Source organism: Scomber japonicus, chromosome 14, assembly GCF_027409825.1.
Source record: "Scomber japonicus isolate fScoJap1 chromosome 14, fScoJap1.pri, whole genome shotgun sequence".
In the NCBI taxonomy this organism is placed as follows: Eukaryota; Metazoa; Chordata; class Actinopteri; order Scombriformes; family Scombridae; genus Scomber; species Scomber japonicus.
This window is the reverse complement of record NC_070591.1, coordinates 32,153,779-32,173,984: the sequence shown is the minus strand read 5'-3', so window position 1 is coordinate 32,173,984 and position 20,206 is coordinate 32,153,779. Positions and strand designations below refer to the sequence as shown.

Sequence of the window (20,206 nt, the reverse complement as noted above, 5' to 3'; positions counted from 1 at the left end):
CACTGTGAAGAAGCAGGGGCTGGGAAATGTGAAGTCAAAATAGAGCCAGGCTCCAAGGCCTTATATTGAGCCATTTTAGGGTACAAATATGGATCTAATGGACCTTCTAGGATAATGTATTTATATATAGTTATATCTCCTCCGCCTTCAAACACAAATACTATCTTTATCTCTAAGCACATCGCGTTCCTTTCAACCAACATTTTTCCCATTGAAGCCATGTTAAGGGGGCGTTTTCACTGAATTTTTCCCCTTTGCAGCATCAGTAGCACAGAGCCAGCCTCCGACCAGACTACGCTGTTCCTGCTTGCTGTGTGAGGGGTTTTTTTCTCAGGTTGGGAAACAAGATTACGCACAAGGACAGCAAATAAACACAACCAAAACAAAACGCGCCGTCTTTTCACCTGGGGAGGGAGGAGGGGGGTGGGACGGTCAGTCGCCCCGTGCAGGAGCATCTCGGGCCCGCGCCGATTCGCGTGAGAGGAGGACAAAACAGGTAGAAACTTGGAGGCTGTTTTTTTTTTCATTTTTCATGCCTCGGCGCATATCCGGATTGACCGAGACGCTCTACTTTCCATGTCTGATGCGATTACACACATGCAGAGGATTGGAGGCTACATTAGAAAAGGAAGCGGGAGGGAGGGGGGCTCGTTTAAAGAAATGTCTCGTTGCGGTTAATGTCTCTATTGGACAATTACACGCAAAAGTGGTTGGCGGAAGGTGTAGTGGTTAATTCTGTGTGTCGGCTAAATGCAGCTAGCTTAAACGAACATGTTTGTCCTCCGCTGAATTCGCGCTATTAAATAATTCCACTCCTCCGTGTAAACTAACGTCGCCGTAACCGGCTTGTCTGTTTTAAAATAACAGGAAAAGCCTTGTTCAACGTCTGCGTAGCTACGTCGAAGAGAGGTGTTGCTTCTCTGTACAGTCAGGCTCAGTGTAATTACTGTAATGTTTGCCTACATGCTCCCGGTCACATTCCCGTCTTTTTCCACTCGGTCAGTCCGCCGAACATGGCACGGTCACGACATATCCCTCCACCTTTTTAACGCCAGCGGTGAGCTTCGTGTTAGTTAGTGCATATGTATGGAAATGAGTGTTTGAGCTCCAGCGGCGCTGCTCACAGGCCGCAGCCGAACAGAGCGCTCGCTGCTGGGACTTGTTTACATGGAAACCTCGAGAGGGGGGAAGCGGTAACCTTTCCTCCGTTACGTCCCCGGTTATTATATAGCTTACAAGGAAAATAATGACTGGGCTTCATTATGGCTGCCTAGATACAAATAGTGGACGTGACAGGTTTTTTTCCCCACTAGAACTTTAATATTCAAATATGTCAATTCTTTTTTCGTGGCTATTTGATGTTAAGCGGTCAACGTGTAAGTGAGTGGGTATTATTAACGATTCAGTGAGAGTTTCACATGAAAACAGCTTCTCAGGTTGTTCCTCATTCATTTTTAAGTATGTGCTCACCATACTGCTCTGATATATGAAACACATTCAAAAAACATATAGTGTTAAAAAAAAACCACTGACACTGAGATCATGGCTTCACTGTTTTCTCTGTGTTTACATTGTATAGATAATAGTGAACGGATTGAATTGGTTCATTCCAGTTACAAACTTCATAATTAAAATTTTGACATTTGACAAACCAATAAAAGAAAAATATCGTAGGAAGTAATTGTTTCCTCAGCAGAGTTGGATTGCTGCTGCTGCTGCTGAAGATAAGTTGTTACATGTTTGTATCAGGAACACAATTGACAACAAACATAATTGAATAAATCATTTATGACTAATCCAAACAAAACATTTCACACTTTCTCTTTAGTGTCATCACAACATTCAGAACTTTGACTCATGATCTCAGTGTTTCATAAATCCTGTCTATGACGCTGCTATATAATGTATACATACCTAGTTGAACTGTGCGAATGTGTTAAGACATTTTGTATACACTTGAATTATGTTAATTATCTAATGCGATCACACAGATTTATGGGGAAAGTATTTCATTAACTGTAGCACTTACAATGACTCATTGTAAGTGCTACAGTCATCTCCACCATTGTTTCATTTCATTGGCAAGTGTCAAAATATCATTAGATCAGTTTAACTCAAATTATGTTAAAATAACAACCAATAGGTTTTGAGGTATGTACATCTTCTTACAGAAACAATATCCTGGCTCCTCTGGATTAACCTCCACAACAGTCTTAATGACATGCTGTACTCTGTTTCCAGAACAGGATGTCAGCCAGAGGGGGAAAGAAGAAGGCCACCAAGCTGTCCCGTTCAGCCCGGGCTGGTGTCATCTTCCCCGTGGGGAGGATGATGAGGTACCTGCGCACCGGCACGCACAAATACCGCATCGGCATGGGTGCACCTGTCTACATGGCAGCAGTCATCGAGTACTTGGCAGGTAAGTAAGGGGCGTGTGTGTGTGTGTGTGTGTGTGTGTGTGTGTGGGGGGGGTGATTGGTTTTATCATGACCTGTGTCCACTACAGCTTTGTTGTCTGTGATAACATGTTGCTGCACGTGTGTAGTTGTGTGCAGTTGTTAACATGTGCACACAAACACACACACCTCCTGTCCATCTGCATATGTGTTGAATATCAATTATTTACTGTATATGATTTAAAATTGTTTATTAACAGCCATTAAATGAACAATTTTCATATTATATAATTTGACTTATTGTCATATATTTGTTCCTACTTTTAATTTTTATGTGTTTATATTCAATGTACTGGTGTAATAATCCTGAATTCTGTTGTGTTTTATATCACTTCTTATGATTATGTACATATGTATACTATGTTTAATAATAATTTTATACATGTAAAGCTTAACATGTGAAAAAACACGTATACAAATGACAAAATAGTAAAGTTGAGTCCAGTTATCCTCCTTAATTACATCTACAAATCACTGTGATCATAAATAATACATTCATAATGACAAACAGCCTGCTGAACAGAAGGCAACAGCAAAACACATTTCTTTTTGTTTAACATGTCTGTGTGTGTGTGTGTGTGTGTGTGTGTGTGTGTGTGTGTGTGTGTATACACATCACTGCAGCAACAGTCCACATGTAAAGAGATTTCAGTGTAATCTTCCTGACTGCTGTACTTGTGTTTCTGAGTCACACAGTGTAAAGTAAATATGTTTGAACAGAACAACTGATGGCTCTCTGCTGTTTTTCTGTCTTCTAAGCTGAGATCTTGGAGTTGGCAGGAAACGCAGCGCGAGACAACAAGAAAGGCAGAATAACTCCCAGGCACATCAAGCTGGCTGTGGCCAATGATGAGGAGCTCAACCAGGTAAGCACAACACACTGATCTACTGATGAGTGTGTGTGTGAGGATATTTACAGTGGGTTACGTTCCTTTTGTGATCCAGATGTCTTTTAAACAGGAACATACATCAGTGCTCACCTGAGTCCTCGTGCATCTAGATGTTGTTGAAAACAGAGAGGAAACAAAGGGACAGAGAAAGGAGATGACATTCAACAAGGTCCCTTGCTGGACTGGAAACAGGGACATTGGGTATATAGCATGTGCTGATGTGCTGTAACCACTCAGCTACGAGAGCACTCCAAGAATACCGTTTTTACAGTAAACAGGATCCTCTTGAATTCAGGGTCACTTCAGAACACAGTGAGGAGAAACTAAGTGGAAACTCATCAGGACTTCTCAATGAAGTGATAGTGAAAACTAGCAGTGTAACTGTTTATGTAACAGATTTGTATTATCTGAGTTTCAACACATACAATTTACAACATTTTTAAACAGTTCAAATTACCACCAATAATTTCATGTAAAAACAGTCCTGTATACATTTTTGAATAGTATTTTAGCTGTTAGAGAATTAACATATTGAACTACAGCAGCAGAGCTTAAAGGGAATTTCATCACTGTGATAAATATCATACATCATTTAATGATTTTTTAAAAATAGGTCACATATGTAGTCTAAACATGCCATTATTTTTGAAATTGTTGCCCTATGATTAGAAATGATTGAAAAAAGGCTTTAGATTCTCCTCATTGCTCTTACGGGAGAATCCTACAACAACCAGAATGCATTGCATGCGTCCTGACAAATCATAAGTGGTAAATGGACTGTACTTATGTATATGCACTGTTCTAGTCACATTAACACACAATTGGCCTAGCTCATCAGGAACAATTTTGGATTGGGTATCTTGCCCAAAGACACATCAGCGACTGACTTTACTGACATTGTGTTCATGATCAGTAAATATAAAGTTAGTGTGCAGCATTATATACAGTTAAGCTTATTGTTAAGGTGTAATATATTAATGTCCATTATAAGTCTTTGTCACAAGCGTTGTTGTTGTTTTTCACACTGTTCCTCTAATCAACAGATGAGGCTGAAAAGCAGCAAAGTGGTTCCATTAATGAATTCAGCTGTTTAGCAGAGCGGGAACCAGATACCAGAACACGCCTAATTTACACATCCAGCACACACACACGCACACACAGAGCAATATTAGCATTTATTAGGGACTGAGCCGAAAGGCAAGAGGGCGAGGACTAGGGTTGCAAAATTACGGGAATTTTCAAACTTGGAAACTTTCCATGGGAATTAACGGGAATTAATGGGAATTAACGGGAATAAACTGGGAATTTACTAAACTGAAGGTATGTTCTTATTAGGGAACTTAAATATAGTTGTGTAAAATAATATTTTAGCATAATCCTGACTAAAACAACCAGATATTATGCAGTACAGTTGAATATCTTTGCTATCACATGCTCACATAGCACACTGTTTACTGCAGGGCTACTGAGGCCACGCCCCCTACATGCACTGCGCATACTGAGACCACGCCCCCTACATGCACTGTGCATACTGGGACCACGCCCCCTACATGCACTGTGCATACTGAGACCACGCCCCCTACATGCACTGTGTATACTGAGGCCACGCCCCCTACATGTACTGTGCATACTGAGGCCACGCCCCCTATATGTACTGTGCATACTGAGGCCACGCCCCCTACATGTACTGTGCATACTGAGGCCACGCCCCCTACATGCACTGTGCATTCCTCCATCACATGCACAGATGATTTCTACAATCCTAGACCACACTTTTGAGCCCAGAGCACACAACTTGAAGCCAGACTTTTGAGCCTGTGGTTTTGATGACATTATATGGTAATATATTTAGGGATATTTTTATGTGTAAGTGCTATATTAGCCTTATGGTGGAAAAAATAAAACTGGTCAAAACCAAATAAACCACAATTTATACAGTAAATATCACTTTAACAGACAGGAGTGGAACTTTGATGTTACTAGTTATATCATTTGCACCTAAGTAAATAACAATAACTAATACCGTAAATTCCGGACTACAGAGCGCACCTGATTAAAAGCCGCATGCTCTAATTTTAGAAAGAAAATCAATTTTGTACTTGTACAAGCCGCACCGGATTTTAAGCCGCAGGTGTCCCACGTTGTAATATGAGATATTAGCTAGGGTTGGTCCGATCAGCGATGCCTGACAGCCGATTGCACACAACCTCAATGCAACATGGAGACATTATGCATATGGGTTCCCAATCCGACCATTTATTGTGTATTATTTTGTCATTATTAAGGCAAAATAACTCAATTTATGTCCATGGACATTATAATGAATAGACTATAGGCTTAATATTAGTTTACATCCAGTGTGCTGCGTGGACTTCATTACATCTGCTGCACCGCTGTTACCACAATTATCAAATGGTAAGTTTATTGTCTGTGACTGTGACCCTCATAAAATGTAATAGTAATATTTTACAAATCTGCATTATATAAACTAACGAAATTCATTAAAGTAAGTAATTTGGCGACTTCTAAGTCATTAAACAAAGTCTTACTTTTACTGGAGTAATCTACCTGTCATTGTACATCTTGTATTGGAAAAACTTACTGAGCGAACTCTCCCGTTCTCTCTCCTCTCCATCATGTCTTCTTACTACTGTAAACGTGTTTTTGGTTCTCTGTTCAGACATGAAAGTGAAAAGAGTAGATGTTGCTCTTTACCTTTTCTGCTTGACAGTTTCGGCGATGTCTCTCGCCTTCATCAGAAGTGTCTCACTGTCAACATCTGCCAGTGTCAAGCAGAAAGGTAAAGAGCAACATCTACTCTTTTCACTTTTATATCTGAACAGAGAACCACAAACACGTTTATAATATGAGATATTTACACAGAAAGATATTACACGTGAGGATTTTTTAACTTTTAATTTAGTCCGCATGGTAACATAAACAAATACATATTGCAAATGCTATTTTTCGCACAGCCGCATCATATGCTGTTCTTCGAGTATTTTCCATGTTGATGAGAGTGAGTACAAATGACTGATTTACAATAATAAAGTGCGCTTGATTTATCACACAATTTCATTGGACCTCTGTGAACTACTCATCAATTTTATTGGTCTACTGTTACAAGACAAAATGTTTTGGGCGGCACGAAAAAAAAATAAACATGCATTAGCCGCACCGTAGTAGAAGCCGCAGTGTTCAAAGTGTGGGAAACAAGTAGCGGCTTATAGTCCGGAATTTACGGTAGTTTTAAAAACATCTTGTATATTTTGGATTTTATGAGTTGTATCTCCACCAGGATACATTAGACACATCCCCCGTCAGGGTTGTGTAGCTTCACAGACACATTGTTGTATTTTTTCAGAGTTGTGTGTGAAACCATTAAGAATAATAACATTTAGTTGCTTTTTTAATATTAAATTATAAATAATTGTATAATTTAATATAACTTCAACAGCTCAGGGACATCAAGCGACATTGTGCACCTTTTTTTATCGTCAATTTAAAATAATGTTTTTTAATGAAGGGGTGGACTTTTTTATCCAATTAATCAATCAAATGATGATACCTTTCCACTAAATTACCCTCAGTTGCCATAAATTCCCATTTAATTCCCATAAATTCCCATAATTCCCATAATTCCCATGGAAAGTTTCCAATTTGGAATATTTCCAAAATTTACCAGAAACTTTCCGGAAATTTACCAGAAACTTTCCACCTCTTTGCAACCCTAGCGAGGAGTCCTGCCCTTGCCTGGAGGCAAGGACCCTATTGTTTTTGTGTCGTTTATTATTCTACCGCCTCTTTGAGCCTTAATTTGACCCCCTAAACCTGCTCCAAAACTCACCAAATTTGGAACGCGTATCAGGTCTGGCGAAAAATTCAATAAAATGGAAAAACAACGGCGCGCAGGTGGTCGAGTGGTTAGAGCGCATGCCATATACGCAGCCGACCCCGGTTCGAATCCCGGCCGGAGGTCCTTTGCTGCATGTCACACCCCCTCTCTCTCCCATGTTTCCTGTCTGTCTACTGTTGAATAAAGGCGTCTATGCCGAATAAATCTTTAAAAAAAAAACAACGTTGAACTCTCTAGCGCCAGGCTTTTCAGGCGTTTCCAAATATATACATTATTCCTGCATACTTTCAGCTACAGATTCCATTCAAACGTCAAAATGTAGCCATCAGTCTCATCTATAGATGTGTGTAATTTGGTCTGGCTATGTTTTAAACTTCTTGATCTGCGGACCCACATGTGCACCTTGTTCCTCTCCCATTCAAATTTCCATACTGTCTGTGCATGTCCTCTGTCCTCATGCTGCACAGTTGTTAACTACCATGGCAACGACTGTGTGTGTGTGTGCAGCTGGCTCATTTGTGCTCTGCAGTCATCCTGATTCATTTCATCTGGTCTTAGTGTGCCACCCAGTGGAGAAAACTTGTAATGACTCATGATACCTGATGAGGAAAAGGTTTGTAGTTCTAGTTTATTGACTGTATTATTATGTTTTTAGATATCTGTGCAGTCTGTCAACTACTTCACTGACAATGCTGTCAAAGTCTAGATCAAACACGAATTACAAGAGCATGACCTACGAACATATCTACAGGTTTCACTGGAAATAAGTTCCTCTTCTGTTTGACTCATCAAAGTGTTGGCAGTTAATTTCAGTTACTCAGTCTAAATGTCTACAGAGAGAGAGAGAGGGAGAGAGAGAGAGAGGGAGAGTGTGTGTATGTGTTAGTGTGTGTCTATATGTGTGAGTTTGTGTTTGTGTGTGTGTGAGTGATCTGCTTATTACAGTGTCCGATAAAAGCCCAGGTCTGAAGACATCTAAATGCCCCTATCGGAAACCTTTCCGCTTCGCCACGGCCCAATGTGCGCAAGGGGGCGAGGTCCCGCCCAACACTGCTTGCAGCTTTAATTAGACTTGTGTTTCTGCTCGTCCAATGAATATAAAGAAAGTGATTATTTGAAATGAGATGTGTGTTTGGTTACAGTGGCACGTCCTCACCAAGGTTATTATACTTTTGAAATATTCTTTAGTTTTTATTTTTATTTAGTTTTTCAGTTTGCTTTTTTATTTCAGTTTAGTTTTAGTTAGTTTAACAAGTGATTAAGTAGTTTTAGTTTAGTTTTTATTTTGAGGAATTGATTAGTTTCAGTTTAGTTTTTATTTAGTTTTAGTCTTAGTTTTTAGTGTTTCAGGTATTAAGAGAAAGCCTCGACCTGTAGAAGCTGAAAAGGATGAAAGAATGTGTGCAGGGGCGCAACTACCTACTTTCTGAGGGGTATGCAGATACATTGCAGGCGCCCCCCCAGCACAGCACCCCCGCCTGAATTTTTTTTAATGGTTATGTAACCCAGCTGTAATTTCAGTCACTTTATGTTACTGTATTAGTATTATTTGTGTTTGTATTATTTGTATGATTTGAGTGAAATGCCCCTTTAAGGGTTAAGACGACATCACATTATGACAGTTTTAAGACAGTCATGAGATTTACGATAGTGCCCCTAGTGAGCATCGCAAGCTCAGATGTGTGTCCTGATTCTTTCTCTCCATCCTCACACCTGAATGACATGAACTTTGTGTTAAGGAGGTTTCAAAAATACAGCAAGCAGTCAAACCACATATAAAAATATGAAATTTTAATTGTAAATGATATCCTTATTGGATATCAGTTACTGATTGGACGCTGCATCTGATCTGACTTATCAGATACATCACAACAGCACTGTAGTGTTATATCTGAGTGAAGACATTAAACTCAAGTGTATCCCAAGTTCTATAATTTATCTGTTTTATGATTCACCATCTAGTCAAAAAAAAAAAGATAACTGTCTGAACAACAAAATAACCACAAACCAGTTCCTTTATTTTTCTTGTCATGGTCTGTTCTATAGGCTAGTAAATACTGATCAGACAACAGTAACCTGTTGTTTTACTAGTAGTAGCTTTAGCTAACCTGAATGTTTACAAGTCTCCTCTTGATACACTGACATAACTTACCTACTGTCTTTCAACCACTTTGAAAAGCTTTTTTTCATCCCTGCAAAATCTTTCTCTTTCTCCCTCTTCAGTTTTCCGTTTTCTGTTTTGTGCCCCCGAGAGCTTTATTTTCTGTCTCTCCATGTCATTAGGTCCCTGTCATCAAATGAAAACACTCCTGCTCTAGCGCGTGCTCGAGGGGGCGCGCGCCTATAGTGTGGAGGCGCTCCGGTGCTTTCACCTCTCTCCCCGGAGGGGAGGCGATTATCGGAGGGGCAGGGGAGGGAGGCGGAGGGGCGCCTAATCAGTGACGTGCCTCTGTTATTGATCATATCATTTACTATACATGCACAAACGCTGTTAAATACAGAAAATGCAGACTCGATATAATTTTACCCCCATCGCTTTGGCGCCCCCTCCATTGTGGCGCCCCTATGCGCCGCATATAGTGCATACCCACTTTTTGCGCCACTGAATGTGTGACACCAAATATGGTTTATCATCAAGTCCTTTTTAATTTCATTCTTTAAGCACGGCTGCTGCAGGACAGGAAGTAATCGAGGGAGAAAACAAAGCTGAATTTATCTGCAATTCAGTTAAGTTTTAGTTAGTTTTACATTGTTCATTGTAGTTTTTATTTAGTTTTCTTTTTTTTTTATTGTCGTTTTTATTTTAATTTCAGTTAACTAAATTATTTTTTCATTGCTAGTTTTAGTTTTAGTCTTAGTTTTCGTTAACTATAATAAGCCTGGTCCTCACAGGAAGTGACAGCTGAAGATGAAGAATCCAATTCAAGAGAAATAGCTGGACTCACTGACAGGCCCAAAATTCTTCACCGCCACACCTCTGACAGCATGATGTCTGAGTAATGAAGCCCTCAACATTCAAAGACAGATCTCTGTTCTGTGTGGGTCTGCCAGTGGATCAGGTCCCCACCTCCCCCACTTGCACCTTTAACCTCATCTAGTCATTACACTTTGTTCACATTCTCAGAGGAGCTTTAAGTGAAGCTGTCATCCATCCAGTTTATAGACTTTATAGAGATGAGAGAGTTTATAGAGTTTATAGAGATATCTCATGTCATCTTTTTCAAAGGTGCAGCTGTAATAAATGCAGTTTGGATTGTGAGAGTAACAGAAATGCTGTTCCATTAGTTACTGTCCCGTCATGATGATGATGATGTGACATTTTAGTGGAGTCCTTCCTCTGGAGTGTGAGACGTGTGTGTGCTGATACTGAAGGTGTCAGCTGACAGCAGGTGGTGTGTGTTGCAGCTAATATTTCAGAGGGTGCGAAGTACTGACACTGAGGTTAACCTCAGCTGGGAACGACGGCAGCTGCCACACACACAGACGCACGCCACATCCGAGTGTGTTAAAGAGAATGACGTACTTTATCAGAGTTTATGTGTTATTGGTACAATGTGTAACGAGCTCTGTTTCTGAAATGTCTCCTGTGTTAGCTTCTGAGGGGTGTGACCATATCAAACGGGGGGGTTCTGCCTCGGATCCACCCGGAGCTTCTCTCCAAGAAGAGGGGGGGCAGGGTGAAAGTGGACAGCCAGGCATCCGTCCCCGAGAAACAAGAAGAACGCAAGAGCAAGAAAGTCGTCAAATCCCTGAAAAAGGTCAAAGGCAAACGAGGCCGCAAACCAAAGGTTGGTTAGCTGGATGCAGTGAGCAGATGTTGGTGGTTATTAAGACATCACTACACATCTGTCTCACAGTCTTAACAGTGTCGATGATGCAATCTGAAAAACTGCGTTCCAACTATTCTTGTAAAGGTTCCAATATCAACAATCCTACAATCATACAGACTTTACACAGTGATAGTGTGAGTGTGTAGAAGTGTCACACTGTTCCTCACACAGCTGCTGCTCTCACTGCTCATGTGTACAACTGTCCCAAAGACGCAAACACACACACAATTCTGATCGCTAATCTTCATGTGAAGACAGGAAAACAGGTTGAAACAGTGTTTCCTGAAGACATGATCGTACTAGTCATAGAAACATGAGGCTGATGTGTCTGTTATCTGAATAACAATCAGCATACATAGAAGTGAAATGCTGTTGTTGACAGATCAGGATATACACATTTAAAACAGGCAAAACTAAAGACATATTTAACACCTTTAAAACAAAATGATTTAAAAGAGACCAGCTTTGAAGGTAAACTGCTGATGAGTTGATTTGTGCAATGAAGGATAGCTTATGTATCGGTCCATTAAAAGACAAGTAGTGCTGATGTATTTACTTGAAGTGCTGGTTCATTGTGTCCCAATGTATCAAATCATAACTTCCTCCATATTATGATCTACTTTAAACTCTCAATGAGAAACATCACAATGAACATGACCATTGGAAAAACATTCATATCTAAGATGAATACAGTTTATTCCATCGTTCTAGTAGTTCTAACTTTTTAAATATCTATTCTGTTATATTCACAGAGTCACTGTGGATCCTTAAAAAGTCTTAAATGTAGTTTTTGATTTTCAAGATCTTAAAATGTGTTAAAATATCTGGAATTGTAGGAGTTAAGGCATTACATTTGTTTATGTTATTTATCATTATCATTATTATCATTATTTTCTGATTATTTTACATAAACCAACCAATCAGCTTATTAAAGTAAAAAATATTATAACTAATCATTAGTTACAGTCCTATATAAATGAGTTGAAATGATCATGATTTCAACTCACTACAATAGTAAATTCCTGCTTTTGTATTATTGTATTATAATATGTCACATGTGACACTTTTCTGTGTTGAATACAAACCTGAAAAACTTTCTCTTTTTTTTTTAAAAGGTCTTAAAAGTCATTAAATTAAAAAAGTTAAAAATGTAAAACTTAAAAAAATGTGCAGAGACCCTGACTCCTCTTCATCGTGGCTTTCACTGGAAAATGCTTAATTAGTGTGAATATGAAGTTTCATTACAGATGCCAACAGTTTTAAACTTTGATAACATGATTTCAAGTCAGGGTTCATATTTTCTTTTTATTGATTTAATCCTGTGATGATGTAAAAGGAGTTTAATTGTTTGTTTTTCCCTCCATGTGGTGAAGAACACAGACAACGACAAAGAGTCTGTACCGAACTCCACAGTGGAAGACGGTCCTGGAGATGGATTCACCATCCTGTCAGCAAAGAGCCTGTTCCTGGGTCAGAAGGTAAGACTGAAGGCCAGCTGCTGATTGGTTCATATGTATCATGTGACATGAGTGTAGTCTCACATGGTGCTGATGAATCCACAGCTTTCACTAACAGAGAGCGAAATCAGCAAAATTGGAACGATCAAGGTGGAGGGGATCATTAACCCGACGAATGCAGAGATGGACCTCAAAGACGGTGTAGGTGAGGAGCACGTGTTAACATGTTAGCATGTTACTTAAACAACCGTTCAGCTTTGCTATGCTCACCTGCTGCTGCTGTGCTGTGCCTGCAGGAAACGCTCTGGAGAAAGCTGGAGGCCGAGAGTTCCTGGATGGAGTCAAAGAGCTGCGGAAAGCACAGGGACCTCTGGAGGTGGCATCAGGTACACACTGAGATCTACTACTGTTTGACATCAATGTTTTAATGGAGCTCCATGGCAACTGATGCTCCACTGGAAACACATGCTCACCAATCCCTGCACTGTGTCTGCAGGCAGTTTAACAGTGACTCCTGCTCTCCATCTACATGACTCACTGACAGATTAGAGTATGGTCACTTTTTAAACTTTATTAGTAACAAATCCAATGTTAACCACCAAACTACATGCTACAGTGTCAATATGTATGACATTAGCAGACAGAAAAAGAACAAATTCACTTTTTAGCATGTTATGAGGCCTGAAAAAATATAGAATATTTTAAATAAACAGCCGTCAACACTTTGTTCTTACAGACTGTAACAGAAAGAATGAATTGTTAGATGATACGTCTTTCAGATTCAGCTTTATTTATCCCTGAGGGGCAATTCAGTTTCTACAAGCCCAACCTCACATGAACAAACAGTAATCAACAACATTCGTTCCTACACAACAACATCAGAGGAGGCGATAAATGACCAGCGGGGAAATAAAATACAATACTACACAATATTATACTAATACAGCTGCAAAGAACAACTGAATAAACCCCTAAGGGTTAGTGCAAGAGACTATGCCAGGCATAGCAGCTTAATGGCAGAGGGAATGAATGAACTGGAGTAGCGGTTTGTCTTTCTATGTGGGGGTAAGTAACGCTGCCCTGACGTCATTAGTGTAAATTCTTTGGATAGAGCGTGCTCGCTGTTAATGATACTTACTGCTTTCTGGAGAACCTGACGCTCCCAGAGAGAGTTTAGATCAGTCAGCTTTGACCACATGATGAGCGTGAACACGCTCATCAGCTGCTTTACATAAAAATTGTTAGGGTTTTTTTTTAAACTCATTTTTATTTTAGTCATTCATCAGTCATTCAGATGAAGATGTTATAAGTTCTCCCAGGAGAATAACAAACTGTCTGTATATGATTCAGAGTTTAAACAAGACAGACAAGAATATGACAACTTCTAGCATGAAAGTAGCTTCACATGAAAATACTCAAGTAAAGTTTAAGTACCTCAAATAGTACTTGAAGGTGCAGTGTGTAGAATTTACTAGCCGCCACTAAAACGGATTTGGCAGAAATGGAATATAATATTCATAAATGTGTTTTAATCAGTGTGTAATCAGCTGAAAAATTACAACCATTGTGTTTTCTTTATCTTAGAATGAGCCTTTATATCTACAGAGGGAGTGGGTCATGTTGCACCACCATGTTTCTACAGTAGCCTAGAATGGATAAATCAAACACTGACTCTACCGAGGGTCTTTTATCACAGCCAGAGGTTCTCTTACATGTTTGGGGTATTCAACTGGTTACCACTAAATTTTACACACTGGTCCTAGAAGCCTCCTTTAAGGATCACAAGAGAAAATAAGAGTTATGAGATGATGGACAGAATAGAAAGGAAGACAAAAAACAGAAACACAAATATCTGCTCCACAAAATCATTTTGTATTTTCTCTTCAGGCCTCTGAAAATATTCATCTAAAACGATTTAATAGATTCAAGATTTCCTTTATTTGTCATTTCTGATGCACTTACATACATAAAACACTAAATTATTTTTCCCTTAAAAGCACATCTCAAAAAACACTACAGAACAAAAAAGAACAAAATGAATAGTAATGTAACAGGTTTGGATCAGGTGAGGATAATGATGAGTCAGGGGTTGTTTTCCTGCATTTATTTGCTCCTGCAGAAGACATAAACACACATGTATCAGTCGTCTGGACTCTTTCTGTACTTTCTGCTCCCTCATCAATGCAACACAGCACTGTGTGATTTCATTGATTTTCTTTTAGAATGCACAGAAATGCACTCTTACACTTTACTAAATAAAATCTATTAAAGCAGACAGGAAACACTTAGTTTCCTCTCAAACCATAATAACCAATATGGGAACATTGACACCTAGTGGACAAAACAAAACACTGCATATGTGGGGTAAACAGCGAAAATAATTACATTTAACAAAGGAAGACATAAACACACATAAACCAGTCTTCTGGACTCTTTCTGTACTTTCTGCTCCTGAATAAGTAAAATAACAATGAGAAAATGTGTGCTAAAGGCTCTGCAGCGCTGTCTGGTTTACATTACGCAGCAGCCTGCTGTAGTACAAAAGGCGTGAAAACAAAAGCATCCATAAAACGTATAATAATGGTTAAAACAACATAAAACAGCTACGTAATGTTAGTGGTATTTACATTATATAATATGCACCAAAATATAAATAGATCGTTTTTCAAAGAAAACAGTTAAAAATCACAGCAGCATTTCCTAACACAACTTACCCTCATCAATGCAACACAGCACTGTGAGGAGCTGACGCGATGGCCTACGGAAATCCAGGAGGTACAGAAAGAGGTGACAGCCAAAAAGGTAGTTTCCTCAGGAAACACAAATAAAAATAAGAATAAAATAAAACAACTAATTGAGACAAAATTCACATATATTCAACAAAATAAATAAATGATCAATAAAATCGCCAAAACAAAAATTATTTTAGTGCATTTTCCAACTCTGTTGCAGTAATACCAGAATGAATAGACTGACATGGCCTGAGACAGCTGTGATTTAAAAGGAAACATAAAGTATTTTGTATTTATAGTCCATCTACCTGTGTGTGAATGAGTGTGTCATAAATCTCTGTTTTAACTGGTCACCATAGATACAAGCAGACACTGGGAACCACTGCTCCCATCACAGACCTAATGTGTCCACACAGGTGCTTCCTCTGCTGTGTAATGACTTAAGACTCTGTGTGTGTGTGTGTGTGTGTGTGTGTGTGTGTGCGCAGTGGCAGTGAGCCAGGCCAATGGGATGGCGGCCCGCTTCATTATCCACTGTAACGTCCCTCAGTGGGGTTCAGAGAAGTGTGAGGACCAGCTAGAAAAGACGGTGAAGAACTGTCTGTCAGCAGCAGAGGAGAAGAAGCTCAAGTCTGTGGCTTTCCCGTCACTTCCTGCAGGACGGTGAGGACTCTCTGTGTGTGTGTGTGTGTGTGTGTGTGTGTGTGTGTGTGTGTGTGTGTGTGTGTGTGTGTGTGTGTGTGTGTGTGTGTGTGTGTGTGTGTGTGTGCGTATCAGTTAGATGCTACTGTACAGCTTCATCAGTAGAGTTCCTCCTGACTTCTTTTCCAGTTCACATCTGTACAGCTGTCAAGGCTCCAGATGTGTTTCAATTAAGTTGGCATGAGTCTGAACTGTCAGATTAAGTTTTAACACACATTGTTTGTCACCTTAAAATCAACTTAATACATGTATTATTTAATCATCATCTCACACAAAGAAAATAAAAAGTGACACGCTGTGAAGGAGCTAGTTTGGAGTTATTAAGAGATCAGATCTACTCACAGGCAAGTGTTTTATCTAATGAACTGATGATCTGAATGATTCACTGTGAGGAGCAGATGATCATTCATTAAGACTTCAGCAGCAAAATAAGTCTGAACATCCATCAGTGATTCAGTCTAAGAGAGAACAGATACTCAGCACTGTTCAGCAGCAGCATCAGTTCCTCACTCTTTCTCCTCTAACTGTTCTGTCAGCTGAGAATGAAGCCATAACAATCATTCATGTCATTTAGGTAGAAACAGAGAAGCATTAACCTGTGTGTTTAACAGATAGAAGGCAGCACAGTTACATGAACATTGAAACCTGAGGGGAAACAGATCATTACCAGGTGGGGAGTTCCGGTCCACTGAAATGAGGCCAACGCAGAAGTAACTTAGAGCTGCATTCTATCAAAAGGCCACCAGGGGGCGACCGTTTTGGTGTCAAAAGGACTTCCGTCTCTATACAAGTCAATGGAGAATTCACCAACTTCTCACTTGATTTCTAACCTCAGTAAATGTTTTCAAAATGTGTTTATGGTCTCAATCGCTAGTTTAAAGCCTTCTTCAATGCAGTATGATGTTCATTTGGGACATTTTGGCCTCCCTGATTTTATATTTGACAATAAAGCAGGGTATGCATTAGGGCGTGGCTACGTCCTGATTGACAGGTTGATTGCACAATGTCCTCGAGATCCAGCCCTCGCAACCATAGCAACCTCCCCGCTCCGCCCATGGCTCCGCCTCATGCCCATATAAGTAGAATCTGTGTCTTTATTTTTCCCAGCATGCACCTGAAATTTTCAAGGTAGCGCTGCCCAAATTCGAAACTATTGGCTTCTGAGCAGCAGTCCATAAACCAATGGGTGACGTCACGGATGTTACGTCCATTTCTTTTATAAAGTCTTTATACAGTCATCTATAGGCATACAGCACATAGGAAGAAACAACCCCCCCCCCCCCCCCATACCTCCAGTTACCCTCTAGTCTCTGACCACATAAAAAGACAGATCAAAACAAAACACACACATGCACACTCCCAACCTAAATCCCCTGCTGCCAAGAAACCACAAAGCCAACATAGATTGATCATAAACCAATAGTATATTAACAAAATGAGATTGGATAACTTTGCTGATTTCCTCCATCTATATATATTTATGATGATATCTACAGAAATAGCCAAATACATAGCATATATGTATATATATGTAAAATGATCAAGAGGGTGTACATATGGTCTACTGTGTACATGTATTGATATAAGTATATTAACTGGAGAATAAAACAAATCAAACAACAGGTAGAATATAAAGGAGGAAATAGAAAAGAAGAAAAAAAACCCAACAAGAATTACCAAAAACAAATCAAGTTATTCCAAGATTCATAATAATACTGCTTTTCTCTGGTAGTTTAGACCAACAAGCAGTATTACATGATTAAGCACAGTGACACTGATCATGCTGTAGACAGTTCCAGCTGTGTGATATCGTGTGATATATAGCGACAGGATACCATTTGTTTTATCAGCTGTGAGACCAGCCAGCAATATGAGCTTATCATTTATAGTTAGAAGAGTCATTAAGTAACAGGAGACGGCTCTCCCCATCATATCACACATGATACTTGAAATGAATTTATAGAAAATGAAAATACATGTAAGCTGATATTTCTAGCAGAGCATCATATTTCACATCATCTCAACCAAAATATAAACTAGATCTTTTTATGATAAGTTTTTAGGGACCGAGCCGAAAGGCAAGAGGGCGAGGAGGCAAGGACCCTATTGTTTTTGTGTCGTTTATTATTCTACCGCCTCTTTGAGCCTTAATTTGACCCCCTGAACCTGCTCCAAAACTCACCAAATTTGGAACGCACATCAGGTCTGGCGAACAATTCGATAAAATGGAAAAACAACAACGTTGAACTCTCTAGCGCCACCTAGAAACACTAAAACGGCCACTACACCTGATAGGAATGTCGTAGAGAGATCAAACCAAAACTCAAATTTTTTTTACCTACAAATCACGCGCTACAAAAATTACAAAAGCATTACCCAGAAACATATCTACAGGTACTGGACATAAGTTCCTCTCCTGTTTGACTCAAAGTGTTGGCAGTTCATTTCAGTTACACAGTCTAAATGTTGAGAGAGAGAGAGAGAGAGAGAGAGAGAGAGAGAGAGAGAGAGAGAGAGAGAGAGAGAGAGAGAGAGAGAGAGAGAGAGAGAGAGAGAGAGAGAGAGAGAGAGAGAGAGAGAGAGAGAGAGAGAGAGTATATGTGTGAGTGTTTGTGTGTACATGTGTGAGTGTGTGTTTGTGTGAGTGTGTTTGTGTCATGTGTATCTTCTGTATCTGTACTTATTGCAGTGTCTGATAAAAGCCCAGGTCTGAAGGCATCTAAATGCCCCTGACAGAAACCTATCCGCTTTGCCACGGCCCGATGTGCGCAAGGGGGCGAGGTCCCGCCCAACGCGGCTTGCAGCTTTAATCATGGATTTGAACTTGGTGGAGAATATGAAGCTGGTGTCAGACTGAATGAATTGGAATAAAATGACAGACAGGATTATGTGACATCTGTTGGCTCACAACCTCAGAGACTTTATCACCATCATAATTCACATTGTTTCAGTGTTTTGGTGACTTTGACATAATATTCCCCATGTGGTAAAATCAGCTTTAAAAAGCATTAACAGCTGTAATGAGTCATGTGACACTTCACAGCTCACCTACACAAGCTTCCAGCAGTGTGAAAACATCTCTTATTGGCTGCTGCTCCCTAACACTGATTAGTCTACCATGTCTAACCTGAATCTCTTTCACAGTCACGGATTCCCGAAGCAAACGGCCGCCCAGCTCATCCTCAAGGCCATCTCCAACCATTTTGTGTCGTCCACCAGCTCCTCTCTGAAAAACATTTACTTTGTGCTGTTTGACAGTGAGAGCATCGGAATATACCTTCAGGAAATGGCCAAGCTGGACGCCAAGTGAGGATTCCTGTTTGAAGGGCTGTTTTTTTCTAACTGTTGTTTGTTGCCGACGGTTTAGATAGTTGATGACAGTAGAGGGTTTGATGTGGAATCTGTCGGTTTAACAGAGGAAAAAAAAAATTGTGAGTGGAGTGTTGTTCACATTTATGTTACACTGTCCCTTCAAGAGATTGCATTCTTTATCGATTAGATAATTTAAATCCGTACAGTCTGCCATTATGGTTCCTTGTTTCACTGATGTTTTTACATTCCATGTACAAATATAACAGTTTTTTTCCTGGCCTCTGTAGTTTCTGATACAGTTAGTTTACTAAAAAAAAACTGTGGTTCTCATTCTGCTTTGAAATAAAAACTCAGATGTTTTACACCAGAGAGCTTTTTTCTTTTGTCTCACTGACAAGCTCAATATTTTTAAAGGAAGGATTAGATTGGAGATGACATCATTTGTACTCGCACTATAAAATACTGGTAAATCATTCTGAAGCTGTAACAGTGACCAAGTTAGGAGAAGCTCTTTAAGGATAATGGGTGTTATTTTATGTTTTCTTACTGTCATCAAATCCCACGTTCAGACTCAAATAGCATGTTAGTCTGTCTCTTATACTTCCTGACTCTCCACTCTTATCTGTGGCTCTCCGCTCCAATCCCATTGGTTCCAACTGAAAACATCCATCATAATGAAGGCTGTGTAATTTACTAAAACAGCTGCTCACTGTACTTTTAATCATATGTCACTTAAACTGGAGGAAATAGTGGATTTGTTGGGGACTATTTTCAGTGGCGGAGGAATCCACATTTGGTGCTCTAATGAGTATTTCCAGCAGGAAGATGTGTGTATGTGTGTGATCGAGTCAAAATAAACTACAGTGTGTGTGTGTTCATGGTGATGAAGTGCAACACTGTGACTCATTCATGTTTTTAAGTCTTTGGACAACAATGGAGCTCTATGACACAGAGGAAGGAGATGTATCAGG

At 39.7% G+C, this 20,206-nt stretch overlaps 1 protein-coding gene across 4 annotated transcripts; it reads left to right on the top strand.

The window, feature by feature from the left end:
• The first annotated feature begins 315 nt into the window (after positions 1–315).
• On the top strand, positions 316–19,602 carry LOC128372431 (core histone macro-H2A.2). 4 transcript variants are annotated; one of them, XM_053332476.1, is made up of 9 exons: positions 316–334; positions 2,242–2,419; positions 3,216–3,322; positions 10,796–10,990; positions 12,406–12,510; positions 12,595–12,694; positions 12,786–12,875; positions 15,710–15,884; positions 19,068–19,602. In XM_053332476.1, exons 2-9 carry the CDS (start codon positions 2,248–2,250, stop codon positions 19,231–19,233), a joined length of 1,110 nt encoding a protein of 369 aa, XP_053188451.1. In that variant the 5' UTR covers positions 316–334; positions 2,242–2,247; the 3' UTR covers positions 19,234–19,602. The 4 variants fall into 4 exon arrangements, with proteins under 4 accessions (XP_053188451.1, XP_053188448.1, XP_053188450.1 ...); XM_053332473.1 differs by lacking the exon at positions 316–334 and adding an exon at positions 348–496; XM_053332475.1 differs by lacking the exon at positions 316–334 and adding an exon at positions 350–496 and having other exon boundaries at positions 2,247–2,419.
• Positions 19,603–20,206: the final 604 nt, after the last annotated feature.

Bases quoted from the DNA above. Each gene is read 5' to 3' on its own strand.
- LOC128372431 (XM_053332476.1), top strand. From the start codon at position 2,248: ATGTCAGCCAGAGGGGGAAAGAAGAAGGCCACCAAGCTGTCCCGTTCA. The intron at 12,511-12,594 runs GTAAGACTGAAG...ATGAATCCACAG, and splicing joins GCCTGTTCCTGGGTCAGAAG to CTTTCACTAACAGAGAGCGA. The intron at 12,876-15,709 runs GTACACACTGAG...GTGTGTGCGCAG, and splicing joins ACCTCTGGAGGTGGCATCAG to TGGCAGTGAGCCAGGCCAAT.